General features: G+C 32.7%; 5 protein-coding genes and 3 long non-coding RNA genes across 12 annotated transcripts; 1 reads left to right on the plus strand and 7 right to left on the minus strand.

Moving 5' to 3' along the window:
• Positions 1-3671: 3671 nt before the first annotated feature.
• Positions 3672-4805, minus strand: AT1G70380 (F-box and associated interaction domains-containing protein; the record flags this gene model as incomplete). The annotated part of the gene is made up of 1 exon (NM_105706.1): positions 3672-4805. The coding sequence occupies one exon, from the start codon at positions 4803-4805 to the stop codon at positions 3672-3674; it is 1134 nt and encodes a 377-aa protein (NP_177195.1).
• A 1825-nt stretch (positions 4806-6630) lies between these two features.
• AT1G70390 (F-box and associated interaction domains-containing protein) lies at positions 6631-7742 on the minus strand (the record flags this gene model as incomplete). Its single annotated transcript, NM_105707.1, has 2 exons — positions 6631-7253; positions 7367-7742. 2 exons carry the CDS (start codon positions 7740-7742, stop codon positions 6631-6633), a joined length of 999 nt encoding a protein of 332 aa, NP_177196.1.
• Positions 7743-8858: 1116 nt separating this feature from the next.
• AT1G70400 (NOSIC domain protein) lies at positions 8859-10920 on the minus strand (the record flags this gene model as incomplete). 3 transcript variants are annotated; one of them, NM_001160991.1, is made up of 6 exons in its annotated part: positions 10857-10920; positions 10119-10607; positions 9956-10044; positions 9609-9658; positions 9323-9476; positions 8859-8922 (listed from the first exon to the last, which is right to left on the minus strand). In NM_001160991.1, the coding sequence occupies exons 2-6, from the start codon at positions 10584-10586 to the stop codon at positions 8859-8861; spliced, it is 825 nt and encodes a 274-aa protein (NP_001154463.1). In that variant the 5' UTR covers positions 10587-10607; positions 10857-10920. The 3 variants fall into 3 exon arrangements, with proteins under 3 accessions (NP_001154463.1, NP_001031260.1, NP_177197.2); NM_001036183.1 differs by lacking the exon at positions 8859-8922 and having other exon boundaries at positions 9300-9661; NM_105708.2 differs by lacking the exons at positions 8859-8922; positions 9323-9476; positions 9609-9658 and having other exon boundaries at positions 9881-10607.
• Positions 10921-11283: 363 nt separating this feature from the next.
• BCA4 (beta carbonic anhydrase 4) lies at positions 11284-15897 on the minus strand. Of its 3 annotated transcripts, NM_105709.4 has the most exons (10): positions 15577-15897; positions 14864-14952; positions 13913-13977; positions 13502-13642; positions 13107-13155; positions 12745-12861; positions 12611-12664; positions 12126-12214; positions 11872-11977; positions 11284-11794 (listed from the first exon to the last, which is right to left on the minus strand). In NM_105709.4, the coding sequence occupies exons 2-10, from the start codon at positions 14915-14917 to the stop codon at positions 11627-11629; spliced, it is 843 nt and encodes a 280-aa protein (NP_177198.1). In that variant the 5' UTR covers positions 14918-14952; positions 15577-15897; the 3' UTR covers positions 11284-11626. The 3 variants fall into 3 exon arrangements, with proteins under 3 accessions (NP_177198.1, NP_974119.1, NP_849872.1); NM_202390.3 differs by lacking the exon at positions 15577-15897 and having other exon boundaries at positions 14064-14882; NM_179541.3 differs by lacking the exon at positions 15577-15897 and having other exon boundaries at positions 11386-11794; positions 13913-14886.
• Positions 15898-17001: 1104 nt separating this feature from the next.
• Positions 17002-18278, minus strand: AT1G70420 (DNA ligase-like protein, putative (DUF1645)). Its single transcript, NM_105710.3, has one exon. The coding sequence runs from the start codon at positions 18116-18118 to the stop codon at positions 17300-17302; it is 819 nt and encodes a 272-aa protein (NP_564988.1). The 5' UTR covers positions 18119-18278; the 3' UTR covers positions 17002-17299.
• Positions 18279-19781: 1503 nt separating this feature from the next.
• On the minus strand, positions 19782-20135 carry AT1G09173. Its single transcript, NR_139575.1, has one exon. It is a non-coding gene; the product is annotated as an other RNA (long non-coding RNA).
• Positions 19854-20102, plus strand: AT1G09177. The gene has a single exon (NR_139576.1). It is a non-coding gene; the product is annotated as an other RNA (long non-coding RNA).
• Positions 20136-22083: 1948 nt separating the features above from the next.
• Positions 22084-22312, minus strand: AT1G09183. Its single transcript, NR_139577.1, has one exon. It is a non-coding gene; the product is annotated as an other RNA (long non-coding RNA).
• Positions 22313-22449: the final 137 nt, after the last annotated feature.

Here is a 22449-nt window from a genome sequence, read left to right on the forward strand (position 1 = left end):
GCACTTCGTTCTTCTTAATAAACAAGCTTTTAAGCGGTAATTCTATAATACTTAAATCCCATTTGTTAATAAAAACACAAAACGGCAATTTTAGAAAATAGAGTAAGTTGTATATATTATCGTGATTAGATGCCAAAGACAAAAATATTAATTATTAAATGTCACGTGCATGAGAATGCGATCCAACAATTTAATCAATCTCAGTAAGCAACACACAACTCCAGCTCGTCCTGAATATATATACTACTAGTTGAGATTTTAAGATATGATTTCCAAATTTACATTTAATTGTTTTGGATAAAAAGTAAACATTACGTTGAAAACAAAACTTTTCAGTAAAAAAAGCTCAAAAAACTTTTTGTGACATAAATTTCACTTAAAAATAGTGGTAGAGTTGGGTAGAGTAGTGCTATTATTTCGTGAAATTTCTCACGTTTATATAAAACTATATATCATCATCACTTAATATTATCTATGTTTTACAGTACAACTATATCAATGTGGGGTTGATTTACATAGATAATTCAATGTAAAATTATGAGATGAGTGGTCTGGTTGGTGTTAAAGATAGATAAAAAAGTAGAGTAACAAATTAAACTGAAGTCTGTATGTATGTATATATATAAGCAGGAAAAAATATTTCAGCTTAGTTTTGCTGAACGAAATTAAAAGCAAAAAAAAAAGATTTCAAATTAAAATTCTACTATATCTAGCTCAATACAATTAAGGCATAATAAACTCGAATGCTCATGTCTATAAAAATGAAGTCTCTTACATAATTACATGCTTAATGTGCAATCATAACGTCCCTTATTACATTAGAATTTGTATGAATTATACATGAAATGATGAAGGTCCCCATCGCAGACGTGGTTTGTCCCAAAGTATTATAATGAGTTTTGACCCAAAGGCTTCTTTACCTTCGCTCACATGATAGCTTCTTCTTTTCTTTTTATGCATCTCCAATTTTACAAATCAATTTTCCTAATTAAATACCAGTAGTTTGATTTTATTGTTTAAAGACCCATGAACAAGTCCTTGCTTTTTCCATTGTTAGGTAATATATCATGAAAGAGTTCATGTCGTAATTGTTATGTTGTACAGTAACGTGTTGCTTCCAAAAATGTTAAGAAACAAAAAATGCCAATTATATGTATGTAATGTACATATATGAAAATGAAATGTAAATAAGGTGATGTCACGTCGATGCATCATTATCAAATAGTACAGCATTATTAATGTGGTTTGTTATGTTTCTTAGTTTGTGTTCTTGTGTTTATAGGTATGGGCGTAATTAACTAACTTGATCTGTTTACTATCAAATGGCTTATACTTTTTTTTTTTTTTTTCCGTTGTAGGATACCACCACGCAAGTCTATTGGCTTGCCACTTTATTTATTAGAACTTTATTTCATTATCATGTTTTTTTCTTCTGAAACTTATGATAAAAAAATGTTTAACTCATGCAAAAGACTTTTAACTAGTGGGAGATAATGGTGAAACTCTTTTATTTTTGTCCGTCTTTTCATAATTGCCAATATATGTGATGTATAATTGCGGGATATATGTGATTGATATCATGACTTACCACTTTATATTATTATTTTTTTTATCAGAAAAATCCGTACAGAAAAGTGAAAATATTTTAACTTTTTTCACAGATGAGTGTTATCAAATGTTTTAAAAGGTCAAAAAATAATAATTAAAAACTTGATTTGTGTACAATACAAAACTTCAAGTTTTTAGCAATCACAAGCCTGAATTAGACCAGGTGTAGCCAAAATTTACGTGGGCTGAGTTCAAACCTCAAAATATGGGCCTTATGAACACTGTTGTCTTAAGTGTGTTTCGGTCTATTTATTTAGCTTACAAATGTATACTTAGCTTAGTGTCATAATGTTTCTTTTTGTGTGTGGTGTGGACGTGTGGTCTCATAGTGCTTTGTTATAGTGTTGTTGTTATGTCTCAATTTGATAATTCATTATTATTCTAATTTGTTTCTATCCAGCCAAGAATCTCAATGGGTGTTCTCAACCAATTTCCTGCCATTTCATTTTTAACCCATATATGAAAAACTTTCTTGCCACTCCATGGATTCATAACTCTATGGGAAAAGTCAGAGTCATCCACTAAGGCAATAGCACCTTATAGTTCACCAATTCCAAACCACGATCCTCATCGTCATAATTCCTCAAATCCCAATATTGGTCAACGTTAACATCCTCAGGTAATTCAATGACACTAAACGCTTCAGACCTCAGGTTAAAGCTAACTACCAGAGATCTTTTGTAATGATAATTAATATGTGTTGGAGACAAAATCACATAGGTGATATATTTATAGAAAATCTCAAAGTTTGTTACCAACGTTGTGAGTGACAGATAATTAGCATAGAGATTATTGGATACCATGCATGAAAGTGACAGGTATCTCTTTAATTCTTCTAGTGACAATTGAATCACACGTCGAAATATAGATAATCAAGTTAATTGTTTTTTAAAAAAGGTTTTCACTTTAGTTTTTTTTTTTTGTACACAATTGCAAGAAAAATAAGGTGTCGCACGTCAAAACTTACTAATTATTATGACTAAATAATTAGCAGAGAGATTTGGTGCCAAACGTGACTTAAAAAGGTTTTCTTTCATCGTACACATCTACTCGTCAATCCACAAGATAAATTCTAACACAGAAACACGTTTTAACTTAGTTTCAATTTTCACTTTGATTCTTTGAACCAATTATGTTGACAGGGAGAGTTTCACGTATACGAAACTTATTTGCAAATTCTTTTTAAATTTCTTTATTTTTTTATCCAGTTACTCGTTTAGGAATGCGGAATATTGTTTTTCATGTTAGAATTTAAAATTAAATAGATCCCAACTGGAAAAAATTGAACAAAAAATTCAGCAAAACAGTAAAAGAACAGAAACCAAAAGCAAAGAATAAAGATTGCTCTCGCAACAGAAAGCAACGTAGCAATTGTATCTTTGACCGGTTTCTGTTTTATGTTACCAACCTTGTCTTGAAAAGAAACTCTTATGACCGCCCGGTTTGTTATTGAGGCTAATGTAGTGAGTCATGGTCTGAAAACATTAAGAGAAAGCCATTTTAGAGTAATAGGTCGGTGCATCGCTGGTAACTCTTGGTATTTAGAAGATAGAATTATACTTCTTGTTGCCAATCGGGAAATCGAAGTTCTAACCACAAGTAGACTAGTTGATGAACACAGAGAGGTTCCTTATTTTTTGTTTCTCTCTTGCAAGCAACCGGGGTATCTTATAATTTCTTTTAGCAAACGTTTTTGGTTTACGAGTCAAATGAATTTTCTGCAGTACGTTGAAAATAATATGTTCTAGTTTGAGTAATTAGGAAGCTTAAGTTTTGTTATTTAGGATAAATAAAAAATTAACGACGACAAAAATAACAACGAACAATCCCAATAAGATAGTACTAAATGAGAGACAACATTATTATTTAGCATAAATGAAGATTAAACAACATTATAAATGAAAACTAACAAGACCACTAGTTCTACTTGAGAGACAACATTATTATTTAGCATAAATAAAGATTATAAGGACAATAGAAATGAAAACTAATCCAAATATAAGACTTGAGAGACTGAACAACCAAAGAGAGTTTCTGATAATCATTGGACCAACGCGTGCTCTTCACATAAGCCAAGTGCTATCAACATGATCCAAGAAGGTATGAAAAGAATAATGTTGATCATCCATTCCTTCAATATCAAATCTTCTGAGGTTAGTTGTGGCTTTATCGTAATACAAGACAAAGAGTGGTTCCCCGAACCAATTGGGTGGTGCGAAAACAAGTTCTTTTGTTCCAGTGGTACCTTTGAAATAAACATTATAATTATCAACAGATTCTGTCCATTGAGGAATCTTAATGATGTCCTTGTCCCACTTTCTATCAACCTCGTTCCTAACCCATATTTCAAAAACTCCATTGAATTTAAATTTAGAGTCAAAGGTGTTCACTAAGGCAACTTTCCCTTTGTAGTTCACCAATCTCCAATGATAATCAATGTCGACTTCCTCAGGCAATTTAATGACAGCAAACGCTTCAGAACTCACGTTGAACCTCATTACCATAGGTTTGTTGCAACTCGACCGAGCTCCATAGTACAAGAAACCTCCATTAAATAGTCCTTCATCAGTAACTACTGAATGATCATCATTACAAATGATCGGTCTCCAAAAGGAAGGTTTTTCATGATCCGATCTCACCGTGTAGACCTGATATTTCTTAGGTTCTTTTGATGTCCAACCAGCTCCGAACTGTGTCTGTGGTACACATACACATAACACCTTGAATACTTTGTCAACTTTATCGTATCCGAAAAAACTTCTCACGGATGCTCCTTCAGGCACTTGGATTTGCGGTAAATTCCGAAACTTTTTCAGACCGGGATTGCAAATCACAATCTCATTATTATATCCTTGATGACAGAGCAAACCAAGAATGGGATTAGAAACCGTGAAAACTGGTGCTATGTGATTATCGGTAAGCATCTGCCGTTTACCAGACAACAACAATGGTGGTTCTTGATAAACAGAGTGAAAGCAGGTTTCGCGTGTGAATTTGCGGCTACGACTAGCGACGAACAACAGTCGAGGCCTTGCCATTGATCGGAGCAAGTAAGCACTTCTGAAGTCTTCCCCACGTATTAAAGATGCCCATTTCTTTGAGACGCACATGCATCTCATTAAGTATTTCAGAGGCAATCGTGCCAGAATCTCTATTTGCATGTCTAGAGCAAGTGTTTCGAAACTTGTGTTCACCATTTTTTTTTTTTTTCTGCTCTAATGATATATATTTTTTTGTGTTGGAGACAAATGCACAGATGTGAAATATTTATAGCAAATCTCAAGAGTTTGTTGTGAGTAGGTGACTTTAGTTTAACTTGTTGAGTTTTGTAATGCGCATATTTTTAATCTAATTTACTTTCATTTAAACAAATTAAAGCAGATGTTTCACTTCCACACGTTAACGACTTACTAAAATTATTAGCCAATTAGAATAGAGATTATTAGATAAAACATGAAATCGACAGGGTTCCTTTCATTGTACACGGTTTAGTAGTTTAATTCATCGAATAAAATTGATTCACACGTCATAATATGGATGACATGAGTCACATTGATTAATTATTTGTAACTGCATGAGAAAAAGATGTAATCACACGTAAAGTAATATTATTTATGAAAATTTAGCATATAAAAACTGAAAGTGACAGATTTGCTTTCAATTGTACACGGTTTAGTAGTTTAATTCTTTGAATGAGATTTGAATCATACGTCAAAATATAGATGAGAAAATTCACATTAATTATTTTGTAACTGGATGAGTAAAAATATGTCCCACGTCAAAACCTACAAATTAGTAAGAGATTTGGTGTTAAGCGTGACTTAAAAGGTTTATCTTTCATCGTACACAATCCACAGAATCAATAGAAACACGTTTCTAACTTTTTAATGGTTTTCACTTTTCACTTTGATTATTTGTACACAATTTTTGAAAGGGACGTTTCACATACACGCATAAAAACTTACATACCACTTCTCTTAAATATCTTTATTTTTCATCAGGTTACTCGTTGAAGATTGTTTGGTAGGATTTAAAATTGAATACAATGATGTAATGTTCTTATTATTAATTATACTATTCAAAGTGTTATTGTTGGTTATAAGTACTTCACAAAGTTAAAAGTCCAGCCAAACAGTAAAAGTACAATATTTAAACCAAAGCAGAGAATAAAGATTGATCGCAACCAAAAACAACGTAGCAATTGCAAATCCGAATCTTTAACCGCACTCTCTTTTCTACTACCCATCATTTTAGGTTCTCCAAAACTTTGTTTAAGAGAAACTCTTATGACCACCGGTTTGTTATTGAGGCTAAGGTCGTGAGTAATGGTCTTGATGGTGCTACTTTAGATGGTTCGTTTCTGGAAACATCAAAAAAAAAAAAAAAAAAAAAACACTAAGAGAAAGCAATTGTAGAGTATCAGGAAGAAGTACAGTTCTTGCATTCTAGATTTTTTTTTTTTCTTTCTTTTTTTTTGGTAAACAAAATTGTTTGCTAAGAGGAGTCTTCCATTATAATTCTTACAACCAATCGGGAAATCGAAGTTCTAACTACAAGTATAATACTAGTAGATGAACACTTGAGAGATTCCCTATCTTTTGTTTCTCTCTTGCAAGCAATCGGGTATCTTATATTTTTCTTTTAGCAAACGTTTTGTTACGAGCTAGTCAAATGCACTTTCTGTAGTACGTTGAAAAGAATATGATCTAGTTTTAGTAAAATGTGGGTAGTATTTGGGAAGCTTCAGTTTTGTTATTTCTTAGAAATTAAGACAAACAACAAGAAAAATAACAATGAACAATTCCAATAAGATAGTACTAATTAATTGAGAAACAACATTATTATTTAGCATAAATAAAAGATTAACGACAACATAAATAAAAAATACGAACAATCCTTATAAGACCAGTACCACTTAAGAGACAACATTATTATTTAAAATAACTAAAGATTAACGACAGTAGAAATTTAGATTAACAATCCCACTAAGACTTGAAAGACAGAACAACCAACTCTTATTCTTCACATAAGCCAAGTACTATCAATATGATTCAAGAAGATTTGAATATTATGATAAGAAGAATGATTCAACGGAGGAAGATCCTTAAACAACTCCTCAAGCGTAAATCTTCTGAGATTCTTCGTGTTCTTATTGTAATACAACACAATGGGTGATTCGTCAACAAAATAGCGTGCTATGAAAACAAGTTCTCCTGTTCCAATGGTACCTTTGAAATGATACGTGCAATTATTGGTAGTTTCTTTCCAACGAGGAATCGTAATGATTTCGCTTAACCATTCTCCCATGTCATCTAGAACCCACATTTGCAAATCTCCAGTGTCGACGTCAACATTCTTCGCTACGGCAATTTTACCATTGTAATTAACCAAGTTCCAACCACGACAAAAGTTAACTTGCTGATTAGGTAATTTAATGACACTAAACTCTTCTGACCTCACATTAAACCTCATTAATAGAGATTTGCGACTAATGGACTGAGCTCCATAGTACAAATTTCCTTCTTTACATAGTACTTCAGTAGATGGATAATGACGTTTCCTACATTTGAACCGTCTCCAAGAATTTTTACCGGACCCCATCGTGTAAACATGGCATTTCCTAGAGGGCTTAAACCCGCGGGGCCCTGTTATACATAACACCTTGAATACTTCCGTAACTCCATCGTATCCGAAAAAAGTTTTTTTGAAACTTAATGATGGAGCTTTGATCTTCGGTAAAGTCTGAATATTTTTGTACCCGGATTGTGAATGACAACCTCACTACCATTTCGAAGACAGATCAAACCTAGGATTGGTTGAGAAGCAATAAAACGTGGTGCATTGTTGGTGATACGCATAGGTTGTTGATGACAAGATGACAACAATGGTTCCTCCTCTTGATACAAAGTGTGAAACACCAATGACTTCTCACCTGTGCTTTCATTGGCAACGATCAACACACGAGGCCTTGTCATTGATCGGCGCATGTAAAGAGCTTTGAATTCTTCCCCACGGATAATAGATGCACATTTCTTTGAGACGAGGGTGAATTTCACCAAGGATTTTGGAGACAACCATAACAAAATCTCCTTTTGTAGATCTTCAGGAAGTGTTTCGAAATTTGAATTATCCATTTTGTTTTTCTCTGATGATATTATATTATGTGTTTGAGATAGATGAGGACTAGCAAACACACACAATTGATGATATTTATAGAGAATCTTCAGAGTTTGTTTCTAACGTGTTGAGTCATAAAACGCGTATATCCTTGAATTATACTTCACGCTTTACATCTAAAAACCAAAAGAAGAAATTTTAATTAGTTCCACACGTTAAAAACTTACTAAAATTATTGGCCAATTACCACAGAGATTATTGGATACCATGCATGAAAGTGACAGATTGTCTTTCGTCGTCGTACTCGTTTTTAATATTTTTATTTTCTTCGAATACAATTGAATCTTACGTCAAAATATAGATAACAAGTTAACCATTTTTTTAAAGGATTTCATCAGAGGCAACCGTGACATAATGTTCAATTGAATATTTTCAGGAAGTGTTTCGAAACATTAATTTTTTCGAAATTATATATCTCCATTTTCTTTCTTCTCTAATGGTATTATTATGTGTCTGAGACAAAAACATAGATGTGATATATATTGTGTGGAAAGCAGAGTTGTTACCAACGTTGTGACTTGTGACTTTAGTTTAACTTTTTGAGTTGTAAAACGTATACATTTTTAGTTTACTTGAATTTAGTTTCATGCTTACATCTAAAAGCAAAAATAAAAATTTTGACAACCACAAATATGTTAAAAACTTACTAAAATTGTTGGCCAATTAGCATAGAGATTATTGGATACCAAGTATGACATTGACAGATTTTGACAGATTTTCTATTATCATACACGTTTTAGTAAACAAAATTGTAAAAATGGCTCCCACTTTACTTATGTGTAATTGCATGAACAAATTTTTTTTGTCAAACTCTCTGATATTTATGACAGCAAAGAAATTTGGTGCCAAAAGTGACTTTCATAGTATACTTCTAGTCCTCAATCCACAAGATTAGTTTAACTATAGAAACACTTTTTCATCTTTTTAAAGGTTTGAACATAATTTTGTTGACCTAAAAAATGTAATGTTATTGTATTATTATTAAATATACTGTTAAAGTACTTCACAGCTCGAGTTACAAAGTTTAGCCAAACTATAAAGAACAATAAACAAAAGAAGAAGAAAAAGATTGATCACAGCAAAAAAGCAACGTTAGCAATTGTAAATCCGAAGCTTAATTTAGCCGCACTCTGTTTTCTGTTACCGAAAATTTTTAGGATCTCCAAAACCATGTTTAGAAGAAACTCTTATGACCGCATGGTTTGTTACAAAATCAATTCAAATATAGAGAATATCATACACATCTAGTAGTCAATCGACAACGTTAACCCACAAAATCAATTCAAATATACAGACACGTTTTAACTTTTTAAAAGGTTTTCACTTTTCAGTTTTCACTTAAGTAATTTGTACACAATTACAGGGAGGTTTAACGTATACGCATTAAACTTATTTGTCGATTCTTTTTAAACCTCTATTTTTCATCTTGTTTATCGTTGAGGAATGTTTGGTTTATGTCGGTATGTAAATTTGAAATAAAATGAATGTAATGTTATTATCAAGAAGTATACTTATCAGAGTGGTACAATTAGTTTACGTACTTGCAAAGTTACAAAAGTTCAGCCTAACAGTAACAGAACAATGAATAAAAGCAGAGGAAGATGACCAATCGCAACAGAAAGCGATACAGCCAACCACAAAATTCAAACAGCCACCTATCCATTTAGTTGCCGCTCTTTCGAGAACCAGTCCTCTGTTTTATTACAACCACCATAAGACTACTCATTTGCAAACCTTTAGCCGCACTTAGTATTCTATTTATACACCATTACCTTTACCATTTTAGCTTCTTCAAAACCGTGTTTATAAGAAACTCTTGTGACCTCCCGGTTTGTAATTGAGGCTGAGGTCACGGGTAGTAATCTTGATAGTGCTACTTTAGATGTCTCGGTATGAAAAGATTTAGAGAAATCAAGTTTAGAGTATTATAAGTTGATGGCTAATACTTTGTTGGGTGTTTAGAAGATATAATTATAGTACACTTTTGACAAATTGGGAAACCATTAGATTGTTGGAGTTCGAGTCTCGGTCTTTTTGTTCGATGTTTGAGGTTAAGCCTCAACGGTTTTCTGTGGTCTTAATTGCTTTTGATATCACAGAACCAATATGTAAGTAAAGAGAAAGATAAACAGAGTTCCATCATTTTTGTTTGGAAAGAAATATATAGTACCTATTGGCAGCTACATTGATATGCTTTACGTTTTCCAGAGACTTGTATCCAGATGCAGAGGAGGAGGGTGTTTCCGAAGCATGAGATGGCTATGAGTAGACCAAGAAGCACATTAGGTTTAGAATGTGACACACACAATGCAACAATCAACAAATTCAAGGACCTTCTTCCTTGCGGAATCAAGATCCAGAGCCCGATCACAAGCGTCTATCGTCTTTAGCAGAACATCCTCTGGCAGTTGGTTCCCTTTTGTGGTTAAAGCAGTAACTAAAAGAACCATGATCATAGCAGATGGAAGAAGGCCTTCAAGATCAACAAGTTTTAAATCCATCTCATTGCCAATTCTTTTCACAACACGAGCATAATCGATTGGGTGAGGAACAAGCAACTCAAGCTCTTGAAACTTAACTCTATACTTGTCACGGATAAAGTTTTGGACGATGACTATTTCATTCTCAATATCAACTAAGAGCTGCTTGCAGTCCACGATTAGCTTCTTGTACTCTAATACAGATCCTTCAAGAGCCTCTTCCACTTGCTGCATTATATCAGCATATCTCCGACTTTTTTGTAGCTTTGAAACACTATCGAGATCATCGTAGGTAAGGGTATTTAATTCTGTCATGTCCATACCAATATCTTCAAGAGTTGCCTACAACAAAACAGATCCAACGTATTTAGTTTGCAAGTTTCAAGCACAGACCAAAGCAGAGAGGATTTAAACAAATACAACGAAAAAAGGAAGAAGCAATATCTAATTATCTCCGAAACCCTATAATTGAAATTGACGATGAAACTTAAGAGTCAAGACAATGGCATATCAAAACAACTGGTGAAGAAACTACGATTAATGAATGAAATAGACAACTTCAGAGAGGTGTTTGGTTAATGAAACGCTTACCGTAGCTTCTTCAATTTGGAACGCAAAAGTTTAGTGATTCTCTTGCAGTTAGATTAAATGGAAATAGAAATCATCATCGTTCGGCAAATCCCTAATATATAGAGAAGTCAATAAGTCGGCAATCACAATTGGGCCAATTTAGGTGGGCCTTTTCGTATTTAACTTGGTAAATGGGCCTCTGCAAATTCCCGTTTAGGAATCATATCATCTTACTATTACTTTTCTAGAAATATTCTATTTACAATAGTTACTCTTTTGAGTTCCTTTACTTATTTTGATAAATACATTTATATAAAGAAAATTCTAAATCAACTACTTTTAAATAGCAAAAAGTTAATAATTTTTTTTGCAACAACAAAAAAAAGAAGCTAATCTAAAACGAATAGTCACTACAATTTCGTTCTAGGTAATAGATGGGACAATGATACCGTATAGAAGTTTTTATGTAATAAAATTGTAATGATCAATGGCTTCAATGCCAAGAAGTTTTAACAATTAACATACACATATAATCTGGAAAAAGAGAGAAAGAAGGAAAGTTCAAATCTTCGTTCAAACATCAATTAGACAAATATAGAAGTTTCAAACGTTGGTTACAGCTTTATTGTTTGAGCTTTTGAAATAGAAGCAGCAAAGTTGAAGTTTTGAATTAACAAAAAGAAATCAAAGAAGTTGGAGAGGAATCATCAACATGAGAGAATGAAGAAAGATGAGTCAAAGTGTCTTTTTTTATCTCAAAAGAGTTTTATATGTTCCGGTAGCTTTCTTTCTTAAGAGAAGGCAAAAGCAGGAGTGGTCTTGAAATCGAGCTCCCAGAGATCAAACGTTCCTTTGACGAAATTGTAGTGACCTCCTCTTATTGCAAGTGTGTTCTTCACCACCTCAGCTCTCACGAATGGGTACGAAAGCAAGTTTCCAAGCGATACGTTCACAGCTTCCTGCACAAGATAACACATTTATTGATAAGCCATTTCTCAAGAACATAAGTAAACAGAGCAAAGATAGTTATTATTACCTTCTCACACTTGTTGCATTGATCATCGTAGCTCAAGTCTTTATGTTCCTCCTTGATCTTGTTCCTCGCTGATGCGCCTATCTTCACCCAATTTTCAATGAAGTCACTGCCATTGTTTAGAGGATTTCCATCGTGTTAGAGATCGATTAATCTTATCATCTCAAAGACTCAAACTTATCCCACAAGAAAGTCATATATCGAACAATCTTGATTCACAACTCAGGCTAAATCAAGATTAATGAGTTAGTAATTACCTTTGAGTTGGGGCAGCATCATCTTCAATGGACATGAGTCCCTTAATACCACCACAGCAGCTATGGCCTATCACCAAAATGTTCTCCACCTACAAATAAATTGATACTATTAAAAAAAGTGAACTGTTGACTCTGAATAAAAAAGTAGTTGCAAGTTGATGCATTAAGACCCATTTCTAATATCGAACATTATCCAAAAATGATTCAAAAAAGATAATCCTAGTGGCTAAAAGGAAAAGGAGAACAGGGTTTAGGTGGATGAAATGGGTCCAAATAACAGAGTGACTAGACATCAACTTTTAGTAAGAACCATGTGCAAGCAAAAATGCATAACAACGACTTAAAATAATGAGCACTATGAAAAGAGCCAAACTTTGGATGATTACTGATAAGTGATAACTTATAAGAATACTAACAAAGTTTGCTTATTTATTAATTCAATCTAAGTGTCTATCCTTAAAAATAGGTATATTTTGTTCATGTACCTTGAGATGTACAACTGCGTATTCAACGGCGGCGCCAACTCCAGAGTGTCTCTTCTGATAAATTATCAAAACCACTTTGGTGTTAGTTATTTGATCTCAGACAAGAACAAGAGTGAAATGGCTTGGTAATGAACCTGGTCAAAAGGTGGAACCATATTGGCTATGTTTCTGACAACAAAAGCCTCACCAGGTTGGAAATTCAAGATGTGAGATGGACAAACTCGAGAATCAGAGCAAGCAAACACCAGAAACTGCCATAATCAAAAAAAAAAAATCAACATCATTTTCAAATTCATTAACTCTATAATAAGAAAGTGGACCATCTTTGGTTCCAATAATTGTTTTTGCTAATTCATAAAGTCAAACATCATCGTTGGATTATTAAAAAGCTTGTCACACTCTTTTGTTCGTATTAACCTATTTTTTAGGTATTAGTCAAAGAAGAAAATAAGTAAATGAACAGAGAAAAAGAGAGAGATTTGAGAAAAGCTAAAACCTTTGGGGTCTGAGTCTTGGCAAGATGATTGAACAAAGTACTATTCTTCCTGAAAAAAATTATGAACAGAGAGATTTCATCAAAATCCATGAATCAACCTTAAAAAAAATTCAGAATTTCTTTTTAAAAAACCACCTTTTTATGTTTCTGTTATTGCATATACTAATTGGAATATACCTTCTTAATACAATTTAATTAGCTTTTAATCACCTTTTTTTAGCACTATCACATGAATAAAAACAGTAATGCTAAGTGAATAAGAAAAAATAAAGGTAGGTTTATCATTAATGGACCACTCCACCGTCATGAAAATTCTTCTTTACAGAACAAAAACGAATTTAATTATATTCTTTTCCTTAAATAACGTTAAAAAGTTTAGTAATTTAAATACTTACAAATATTTCTCGGTTTTGAATTGAGTAAAACCGGTCTTGATTCGTTCAATTGCGTCTGAATTGCTTGAGTCAAGCTCCTTTAGCTCCGCCGTCAACGCTTTGATCTTCGCGGCGGCGACGTTTCCGAGATCCGCTTTCGTACTGTAAAAAAAACGCGGAAATGTGAAACTTTTTTCCCAAGGTAAGTTGATCCAACGGTCAGGATCTGTCGTACGTGTACGGATTCCAAAATGTTTGGTCATGAAGAAAACACAAACGCGCAAATCAAAAGAAAACAAAAAACTCTGATTTTTTTTTCCGATTCAACGCTTTGATTTTGGCGTTGATTATGGAGAAATTGTGGGAGGAAAAAAAAGAGGAATATGCCGACACTTTCTAATGATGGTACTATGAGTCAGAGAGAGTGTGTACCTGAGAAGATCATTGAGTCCTTTAATGGCGGCTTCGTACGATTCCGTTGCCATTTCGTCTTTTTCCTAATGAATACAAACAACAACAAGTAATTTTAATCGGTGAAATTTGACGATGTTGAAACATGAAAATTGGATCTGATGAGAGAAACCTTAAAGGATCACAAAAGCAGAGGAGGTTTTTTTTTTCTTTCTCTGGAGAGTAAAATCCTTATCGAAGAATGTGAAATCAGTTAATGCAGTAGTAGTAGAGATGGATATTGGTATTTATAGGCCTAGAGCTCTATTATGCCATTTGGTTCTACTCTTACATTTTCTTTTTTACAAGGGAAAAAAAAAAGAAACTCCACAAAAATGGGAAGGTTTATATTATATTAAAAAATCTTTTTGTGGGATGGTGATTTGATAAAACTATTTTAAAATTTTGGGGTGAAATGGTTTTGATTGAGGAGGAATAATTAAGCATGTGGCTGTATGTCTCGGTACTGATTAAAATGAAATTATAAACCCATTTGAATTTCCAAGTACATTTTTTTTATAAATGCAAATTTCATTCGAATGTCTACATTGACTAGAATAGTTTTTTTCTACCTCATTTGACCAAATAAATGATCTCGACTTGAAAAGTAAACGCAGGGCAAAAAGCATATGGTAGTAAGTAGTAATTTTTATTTTGGTGAAGGCAAATTGGTCTGCGTCTTTTCCGATAGGCCGGTGGCCAATGACAAAGCAGGATAAGTCAACCAAGGCAAGCCTTACAGGCTGACACGGTCATGTTTTTAACGGACTTGCCAGTTGGCATCTACGCGTCACCAGTTTACTTAATTATTACTTTCTCTATATACATTTCGTCACTTTATATACATACTATAATCTAATAATCCTCTCGAAGTTTCAAAAATAGCTTGAGTATTTTTCTCATAAGCAAATTTGAGTTGTTGCTGGGACTTACCGGGGAGGTTTTAGCGCAGCAGAACATGAAACATTTTCCGAATGCAGGAGCCATTATAAATGATCTCTTCCTTTGCTTCTCCTACCAACCTGTCCAGTCCAAACCCGTAATCTTATTATTACAAATACATCTAAAAATAAAGTATAGGAGTTTTCTCATTGTTACTTACAATCGACTACATTATTAACTACTCACGTCGGCATTCAATTTATTAAATTCATAACTGAATTATAATTTTATTATATTCTGAAGACTAATAATGCGATGGCTGAATCACAACAAATTAAAATAGATGGATGATCTAAATCCGGAATGGTTCTCTGACTCTTTAGTTCCATATATAAAATATTCCTTTATACATATTTTCAAACTTTTTTGGGGCTTAAAAATGCTCAAGTAACGCAAGCTGGCTTTTCATTGGACCGTAAGGTTCATTTCCATCAACCATTATTGTATATGACTATACTCATTGCCATGAATAATTCAAGTTTTATTCTATCATATTAAGTTCTAACGTATTTTGGGAAAAAAATGCTCATTAATTGTCAACAAACAAACCATACACTTCTTAGTTTTTCAAACATGAACTTGAAATGAAGTTTTTGTGTTCTCCTTTTAGTGTGGAAAAATGGATTCAGTTTTTTAGTATAAAAAAGGGTTTTGGTAATCGACAATAATTAAATTAAAAAGAAGATAAATTACGAATGAAATACCTAAATGTTAGGGGAAGAAGAAGCTCTTGGTAAGGCTCTTCCTAGCTCTTCGACAACCCTATGGACGTGGTAACAGTTTGAAGATGATGAGGCAGAGGATTTTGGGAATTGAAATAAGTAAACAAATAAATAAATAAAAATCTTAATTTATATGGGAAGAAGATTGGATATGGGTTTTTGGATTTTCGAGGTTTCAAGGAATTATGACGACCGTTCGAGCAATGTGGGGGTTTCTGTTATGGGATAGAGAAAGCGAAAGGTGAGTGAAGCTGGACTTCTTCTTCTTCTTCTTCTTCCATGTTTTTTCTTTTTATTTGTTTCTGCTGTTTATTTAGTAAAAATCATAATAAGACCTGTAAATATTTATTGACATTATGAGAAAACACTAAAACTATGCTAGAAGATAATCTCATGAGATTTTATTCTTTTTATATGCTTTCATATTTATTATAACTTGTTCTACTATTTAAAGTAAATTCACTAATATAACAAAAGTTAAAATCAAATTTCTATAACAGACCATTTATTACTTTTAATAATTATTTGTCAACAGTTCTACTAATTATATAAATTTTGTATATCTTTTGGATCTAAACTAATGTATGAACGAAGTAGTGATGAAATTATTATCCAAGACCTGAAATCTGTTTCGCTTCGAAAATTAGACTATATAAATTCAGATCAGGATAGCATAAATTTATGGTAATGTTGTAATTTCATGACTAGCCGTTAATAGGGCTTGCAAGTTGCACCTCTCATTCATGTAATGGACTATTAGATTTAAAACAACCCAAACCAAAGATAACTTTAGCGACACTACAAATTTTCATGTAATGGGCTATTAGATTTAAAACAACCAAAATTGCTAATTTTCACAACCAGTACTTTTTCTTGGGCTTGATGTTTCAATTCATGCCCCATTCATCAGCATAAACTCTCACTTGACTTCAAATACCTTTCGATGATGAATGGGGCATGACTATTTCTGAATGGTGTTAGTCACCTGGACCCGAATTATAGGCCTATCATTCTTACTTTGGCCCAAATATTTATCTGGCCCTCTTACATATAATATAAGCACTTTTAAAGCTATAGCTGTATGTACTCTTGTATTAGGAGGCATATTGAGTTTGGTGTGATGTATAATGTGTAATGTGTTGTCACTTGTCACTACCAATACAGGTTTGTACTTTTACTATGTTTAAATAATTTGATACCTAACTTAATAGTGTCGGTAAACAGAAGTTGTAAAAACTAAGCTATCAAAAATAAATGCCTCAGGAAATCATTTATAGCCATCTCTAAAAATGTGTGTTTACATATCTGCGGCCATCGTTAATCAATTAGATAGAGATAATATATTGCCTAAAAGAACAAGTTTTACTTTATTCCAGTAAAAAATTAATTCCTACTTTCAAAATAAAAAAAATAAAAAAATTAACGTGCGGACAAATTTTGATATACCAAAATATATTATTGACAAACTTAAATTCCAAAAAAGATCGATGAATCTTTTCTCTACTACTTTCAAAATCAAAAAATACTTTACATCAAAGAAGAAAAAAAACTAATCAAATGATACAAACGAAAAGTTAATAAGTAAAGTTTCACTTTTACTTACAAAAAGAAGGTTTTATAATACACAGAAACCAAAAAAAAGGTTAGATATATACAAAAGGCAAAGATTTGTCGGTAGAGATTTTGGTACGACAGATCGGTTTAATCAATAGGGATGAACATTTCTGGTTAAACCATTAACATTAGTGAAGAACCCAACATGTTTATACGGAAGATACGATCTTCGTTTCCCTTCTTCTCTCATTGCTCTGTTTCTCATATACAATTTCTCATGTGCCGATTTCGTTCTCATCTTATCCTTCTTCTTATCCGTCTTCGTTTTCTCTTTCCCTTTCTCCGACGACTTCACCACACCACTCAATCTCGCCGCCGTAGACGACGTCGACGATGTAGATGAAGAGCCGTTGCTTAAAAACACAAACGCATCTTTTCCATCACTGTTACTTCTCAAAACAAGATCTCTAAATCTCCATAGCTTTGAGAACCCTGTTGAGTTACTTTTCCGACAAGTCTCTGGTGATGCTTGCTCCACCGTACGATTTGTCCATGAACAATATGGACCCACCGTATCTGACTCTTCTTCTTCTTCTTCTGTGGTTGTGGATTCAACGAAGAGTTTCTTGAGAGGTGAACGTAAAGTTTTTTCCTCTGGATCATCGAAGAAAATATTCCGGTTAAACAGAGGATAAACCGGTCGGATCTGACCGTCTTCGAATGCTTCATCTGCGGTTATCGGTGAATTATCTGCGTTTACACTTGCGAATGAGAAATCTTCTTCTCTTCCTTCATCATCTTTATCAGTTCCGTTCTGATTCCACCATGAATCATCATCTCTGTTTTCTTCCTCTTTAGAACTAATCTTCAGTTTAGAGCCAAAATCGTCGTTTAGTTCGCCGTAAACTTCTGAAAATCTCTCTTTTCCGGCGAATCTCGGCGCCGGAGACGAAGGAGAAATAACTTGCATCTTTTTTATCAATCAGATCTTAAAACACATAAACACAAAAAGTTTCTCTCTGTTTTTGTCTGAAAAGTCTGAAATAAGAGAGAGTATTTTTGTTGAGGTTTGATAAAAATAGGTGAAGCTTTGCTCTCTTTTATATATGGTTGGATATTTTAGCTTCCCAATCTCTCAACACCTCTCCTTTTCTTACTATTTTTTTAATAAATTATTTTGTTTATGAAAAACTTAAATTAGTTGACAAAATATCCGTCATTTTTGGTTAGTTGATAATAAATTACTGAAATGAATTTTATCCATATCTATAAAAAAAATAATCTGAATACGTTTTTTTTTTGCGTTTAATAAATTTAGATTCTAGAATAACAAGGTTGTTTTCAAATTATTATCAAACATTCAAACTCTACTGCAACGGTATCTTTAGAAATTACGAACTAAAAAAGTCTAAAATTGTTTGCATGTATACTTTTTGACCAGAAGAAATAGAGAAAAAAATACATATGATTGGACCGTAAACTTTTGAATAAACTTTCAGATTTTCCTCCAATCTAGTCACACAAATATGAATACAAAAGACACACACACAAATTAGATTATTTTCTTCTCTCCCAATTATTACAAAAACATTTCACCAATTTGACCAAGAGAGCAAACAAAACTTTTCTAAGCATTTCTCGGTTGAAGTAAAAACGCGTTATGCCGTGATGGGCAATGAACATGAAAAGAAGCTGACGATAGAATCATAGTTATCTTTTAGTTGTTAGAGAAACCACTTGTTCGAGAAGCAAAAACCGGACTTGTTCAATGCCCTGACATGTGTAATGACGTGGAAGGTTGCTTAAGGTCCACGTGTTGACCTTGGAGATATATGAAGTCTTCGAGAAGCTCACTAGGTTTTCTTGTGTAATGTGTTGTGTGAAGTTGACCTAAATCAATATTATGCCTTTGGGTGAATCTTGACCAATGTGGCTATGGTCAACGCGATTAGCAGACTTTCACTTCCCCTTACGTATGGAGTTATTTGGCCAGGGTCATGGACTAATGGTTTTACGATGTTAACTTTGTATACGGTTCTCAAATTGGTAAGATATATCATGTAAGATATCTTGTAGAAAATTTCGATATTTATTTTGTTGATATTTTTTAAATTTCGTAACATAGATATCTTTTAGATATTTTGTAGGCTTAGGATTTTCGGTCCACACTGATTTTGTCTGGTTCAAAGATAGTTGTGATAATGTATGTGGTAGACCGTGATCTACTAAAACGTACGTTACTTTTTAGAATCGAAGGTTGTATTTTACTTGGATCTAATAAAATCGAAACAAATAAATTAAACCCACCTCATGTTAATACAATATTTAACTTATAAGTCATAAACTTGGAAAAAATAGATTAGAGAGCAACCACATGAAGTGATATGTAGTTTCTTCTAGTTTTCGATGTTTATGTTATTTTAAATAATAATATTTAGTGATCTGAATCCCAAATATCATATCGTAGTTGTCTGATAATCAACTAATTCGAGTGAAGATTTTACTTTTCTTACTAAAATTTTTATTGGAGATTACAAAATTGAAATTAAAAATGTAAACTAATTTCCTTATAAAACAAAATTACAAGATATTGATTTATAATAAAAAGATTATACAATAGCCTTGGAAAAAACCAAGATCACTAAATAAATAAATAAAACAAAAATTGAACATCAGGAAAAAAGATTAAAATAGTATGAACAGTTACTATTTCGGTTGGCGGAAACATATAATTTATTTATGATCTTATGGTTTTGGGATGTGAGCAAATTTCATAATATTATCCTCCCATCAAATTAGCCACATGTTCGGTCATTAAGTATCCACGTAAATACGAACATACCGACCAAGAGTTATGAGAAGGAAGTGGCAAATAGTGTTAGGCAGTGTATTGTTCCATTTATGGTGGTGTGGCATAAATGGAATTTGGTCGCTGTTGGTTAGTTGGTGACTCACTCTCGATCGTGCACTGTATTAGTATTTTAAAATATAAACAAACTGATAAAGTAGTATCATATAATAGTGTTTTACTTACTATCCGTAGAAATTGGAACGCATTATCGCATAAAAAGTGATTCGTAATTGGTTAAAAGGGACATTTAACTTTACCATAGGTAACTATATTAGAATCCTCTGTCCACCATAGAAGAGATTATTCTATTTTGATCCTCATCAATAATTGAAGTAAATTAGTTATGTACACATTAGTTTCTCTTATAATCCGCGTGATTACTTATGGATGACAATGATAATTTCACATAAATAATCAAGTGAATATGATTACGTAGCAATTAACAAAGGTGTTAGATTTTTTACTTCATAGAACAAAATACGATAGTTTACAAGTAATGTAAGTACTTGTAGTCATAGAGAATAATGCTTGTGTCCAAATTTAGAAATGGTTACTTGTTGATGCAGAAGATAGTTCAAACGTGGACATCAAGGATATAATGTCACATCGCCCGAATTAATTTAAACCGCGAAAATTATTCACATATTGATGGTCCCAAGTGATTAATTAATACAACAACTGAATTTGCATGCATACAATAATGAATACAAATTTTTTTTAAAAAAAAGTTTAGAAGAAAAACAAAAATTAGATTCTCATATGTAAGAAAATAGATTAATCAAAATTTTGTGTAAGTTCAACTAAATGGTTAATATGGTACGTAGATATGATTATATGAAGCCATAAGAAACTTCATTTTCTTGAATAGACCATATATCTTAATTAAATGGTATTATACATCATCATATCACGAAATTGATAGATAATCTTATCCGAAATTATAATGACAAATCGAGAAAAGCTTGTCCCCACACATGTGGCTTAAATAAAAGTCCATAATCCGACAGAACTTATACAATAACTTGTTTCGTTTGTTTGTATTTGGTTGAATTGAAACGATAGATCATTTGATATTCAAAAGGCCAAAGCTGCCGCAAATGCTTAACAACAATGCTAAATGTCTTTTGGCTTTTTTTTTCATTCGGTGTCGTTTTGGTATTTGGTCTATACATCTTTTCTGATGAAAGATCACAAAGATTCACGACAATTTATAACGAATAATTTTTCTCTGTTTCCGTTTTAGAATTTGACCCTTAGTTAATTTACTTCTTAGATCTTAGTTCTCAAGAGTCGGTCAATAGGATCTAGGAAATCATTTGACTTTTTTTCTGTCAACGATAATCGACTTTTTTTTATATGCGTGAGAACCAAGCATTACATGAGCCTTAATCAATTTTATATGAGTCAGAATTTACCTATGCAACTTCTCTGTGCAGTTGGACATTTTCCCACACTATTTGGTCTATAGAGTGTCAAAAAAGGCTTGTATATCGTCGCCAAAACTTTATTTTTATAAGAAAAATAGATTTCATACAAAAATCTTCATCATTTGTTTACATAACTTTCAAAGCTGAATAACAGTGGATCTATTTCGGAAAATGAACTCAAATTTGGGATTGTTTAGGTTAGTGAAGATCTACTTTGGCTCGATTTGAGAAAGTTTAAATTCATTTTGACTTCTCTTTTTGTTCCTTATATATTATTGATCGTTATTAGATATCAAATGTCACTATGCATGTTAGCTAAACATTCTTTGTGGGTCGTGTCGTGGCTGATCAGATGCTTATCGTGGACTTTGAAATCATAATAGACAAGACAAATGAACGGTTGAACCGGCTTTACATACCTGGTTTCTAGCTAAACCAAACACAAGCTCGGTTTATCATTTTTGAACATTAAGAATCACGTAACAGAGCGTGTGTGCCTTCTAAAGAAAGGCTTTGTCTAGTTTTCTTCCTAAGACATGACAGAAAGTTTGGAAAGGCAACATGTTTGTGCAAAATATCAAAGGAAAAAGTTTCTGAGCTTCCTATCAAAGCTTTATGCAAAGGCCTAGAGGATTAAAATTCATGCCTGCCAAAGATCAGAACAGTCATGAGGAGAGTCTCAAATGGGCCTTAGTAAGTAGCTGATAGATTACATCAGCAAGGCTTCAAAAGAAGATACGAAAACATCAACAACCATTTGTTTTCCTCATGTTCAAAATGGCTTTATCTACATAAACCATTAATACAGGAAGAAGTCCATCGGTTCGTCTCTTCGATTATATGAAAAAACACAAATACATTTCATCAGTTTAAAGAGAAACAAAACAATTATATTTGATGAAGTGGTCAATGAATGGGTAAATATAAATCTTATTATATCTTTATGCTTAAGTTTTCTATATTTAGACAAAACAAAAAAAAAATTCAATAAAAACTGTAAAAAGAAAAAAAAATCTCTATATT

The sequence above is a fragment of the Arabidopsis thaliana genome, assembly GCF_000001735.4.
Source record: "Arabidopsis thaliana chromosome 1 sequence".
Taxonomy (NCBI): domain Eukaryota; kingdom Viridiplantae; phylum Streptophyta; class Magnoliopsida; order Brassicales; family Brassicaceae; genus Arabidopsis; species Arabidopsis thaliana.

What these genes read in the sequence shown, in the direction of transcription:
- BCA4 (NM_105709.4), bottom strand. Translation starts at nt 14,917, where the DNA reads ATGGCTCCTGCATTCGGAAAATGTTTCATGTTCTGCTGCGCTAAAACC. An exon ending in TTCAAAACCGAGAAATATTT is followed by an intron (nt 13,156 to 13,501) that starts GTAAGTATTTAA and finishes AATTTTTTTCAG; the next exon opens with GAAGAATAGTACTTTGTTCA. An exon ending in GATGCTGCCCCAACTCAAAG is followed by an intron (nt 11,978 to 12,125) that starts GTAATTACTAAC and finishes AAACAATGGCAG; the next exon opens with TGACTTCATTGAAAATTGGG.
- AT1G70420 (NM_105710.3), bottom strand. Translation starts at nt 18,118, where the DNA reads ATGCAAGTTATTTCTCCTTCGTCTCCGGCGCCGAGATTCGCCGGAAAA.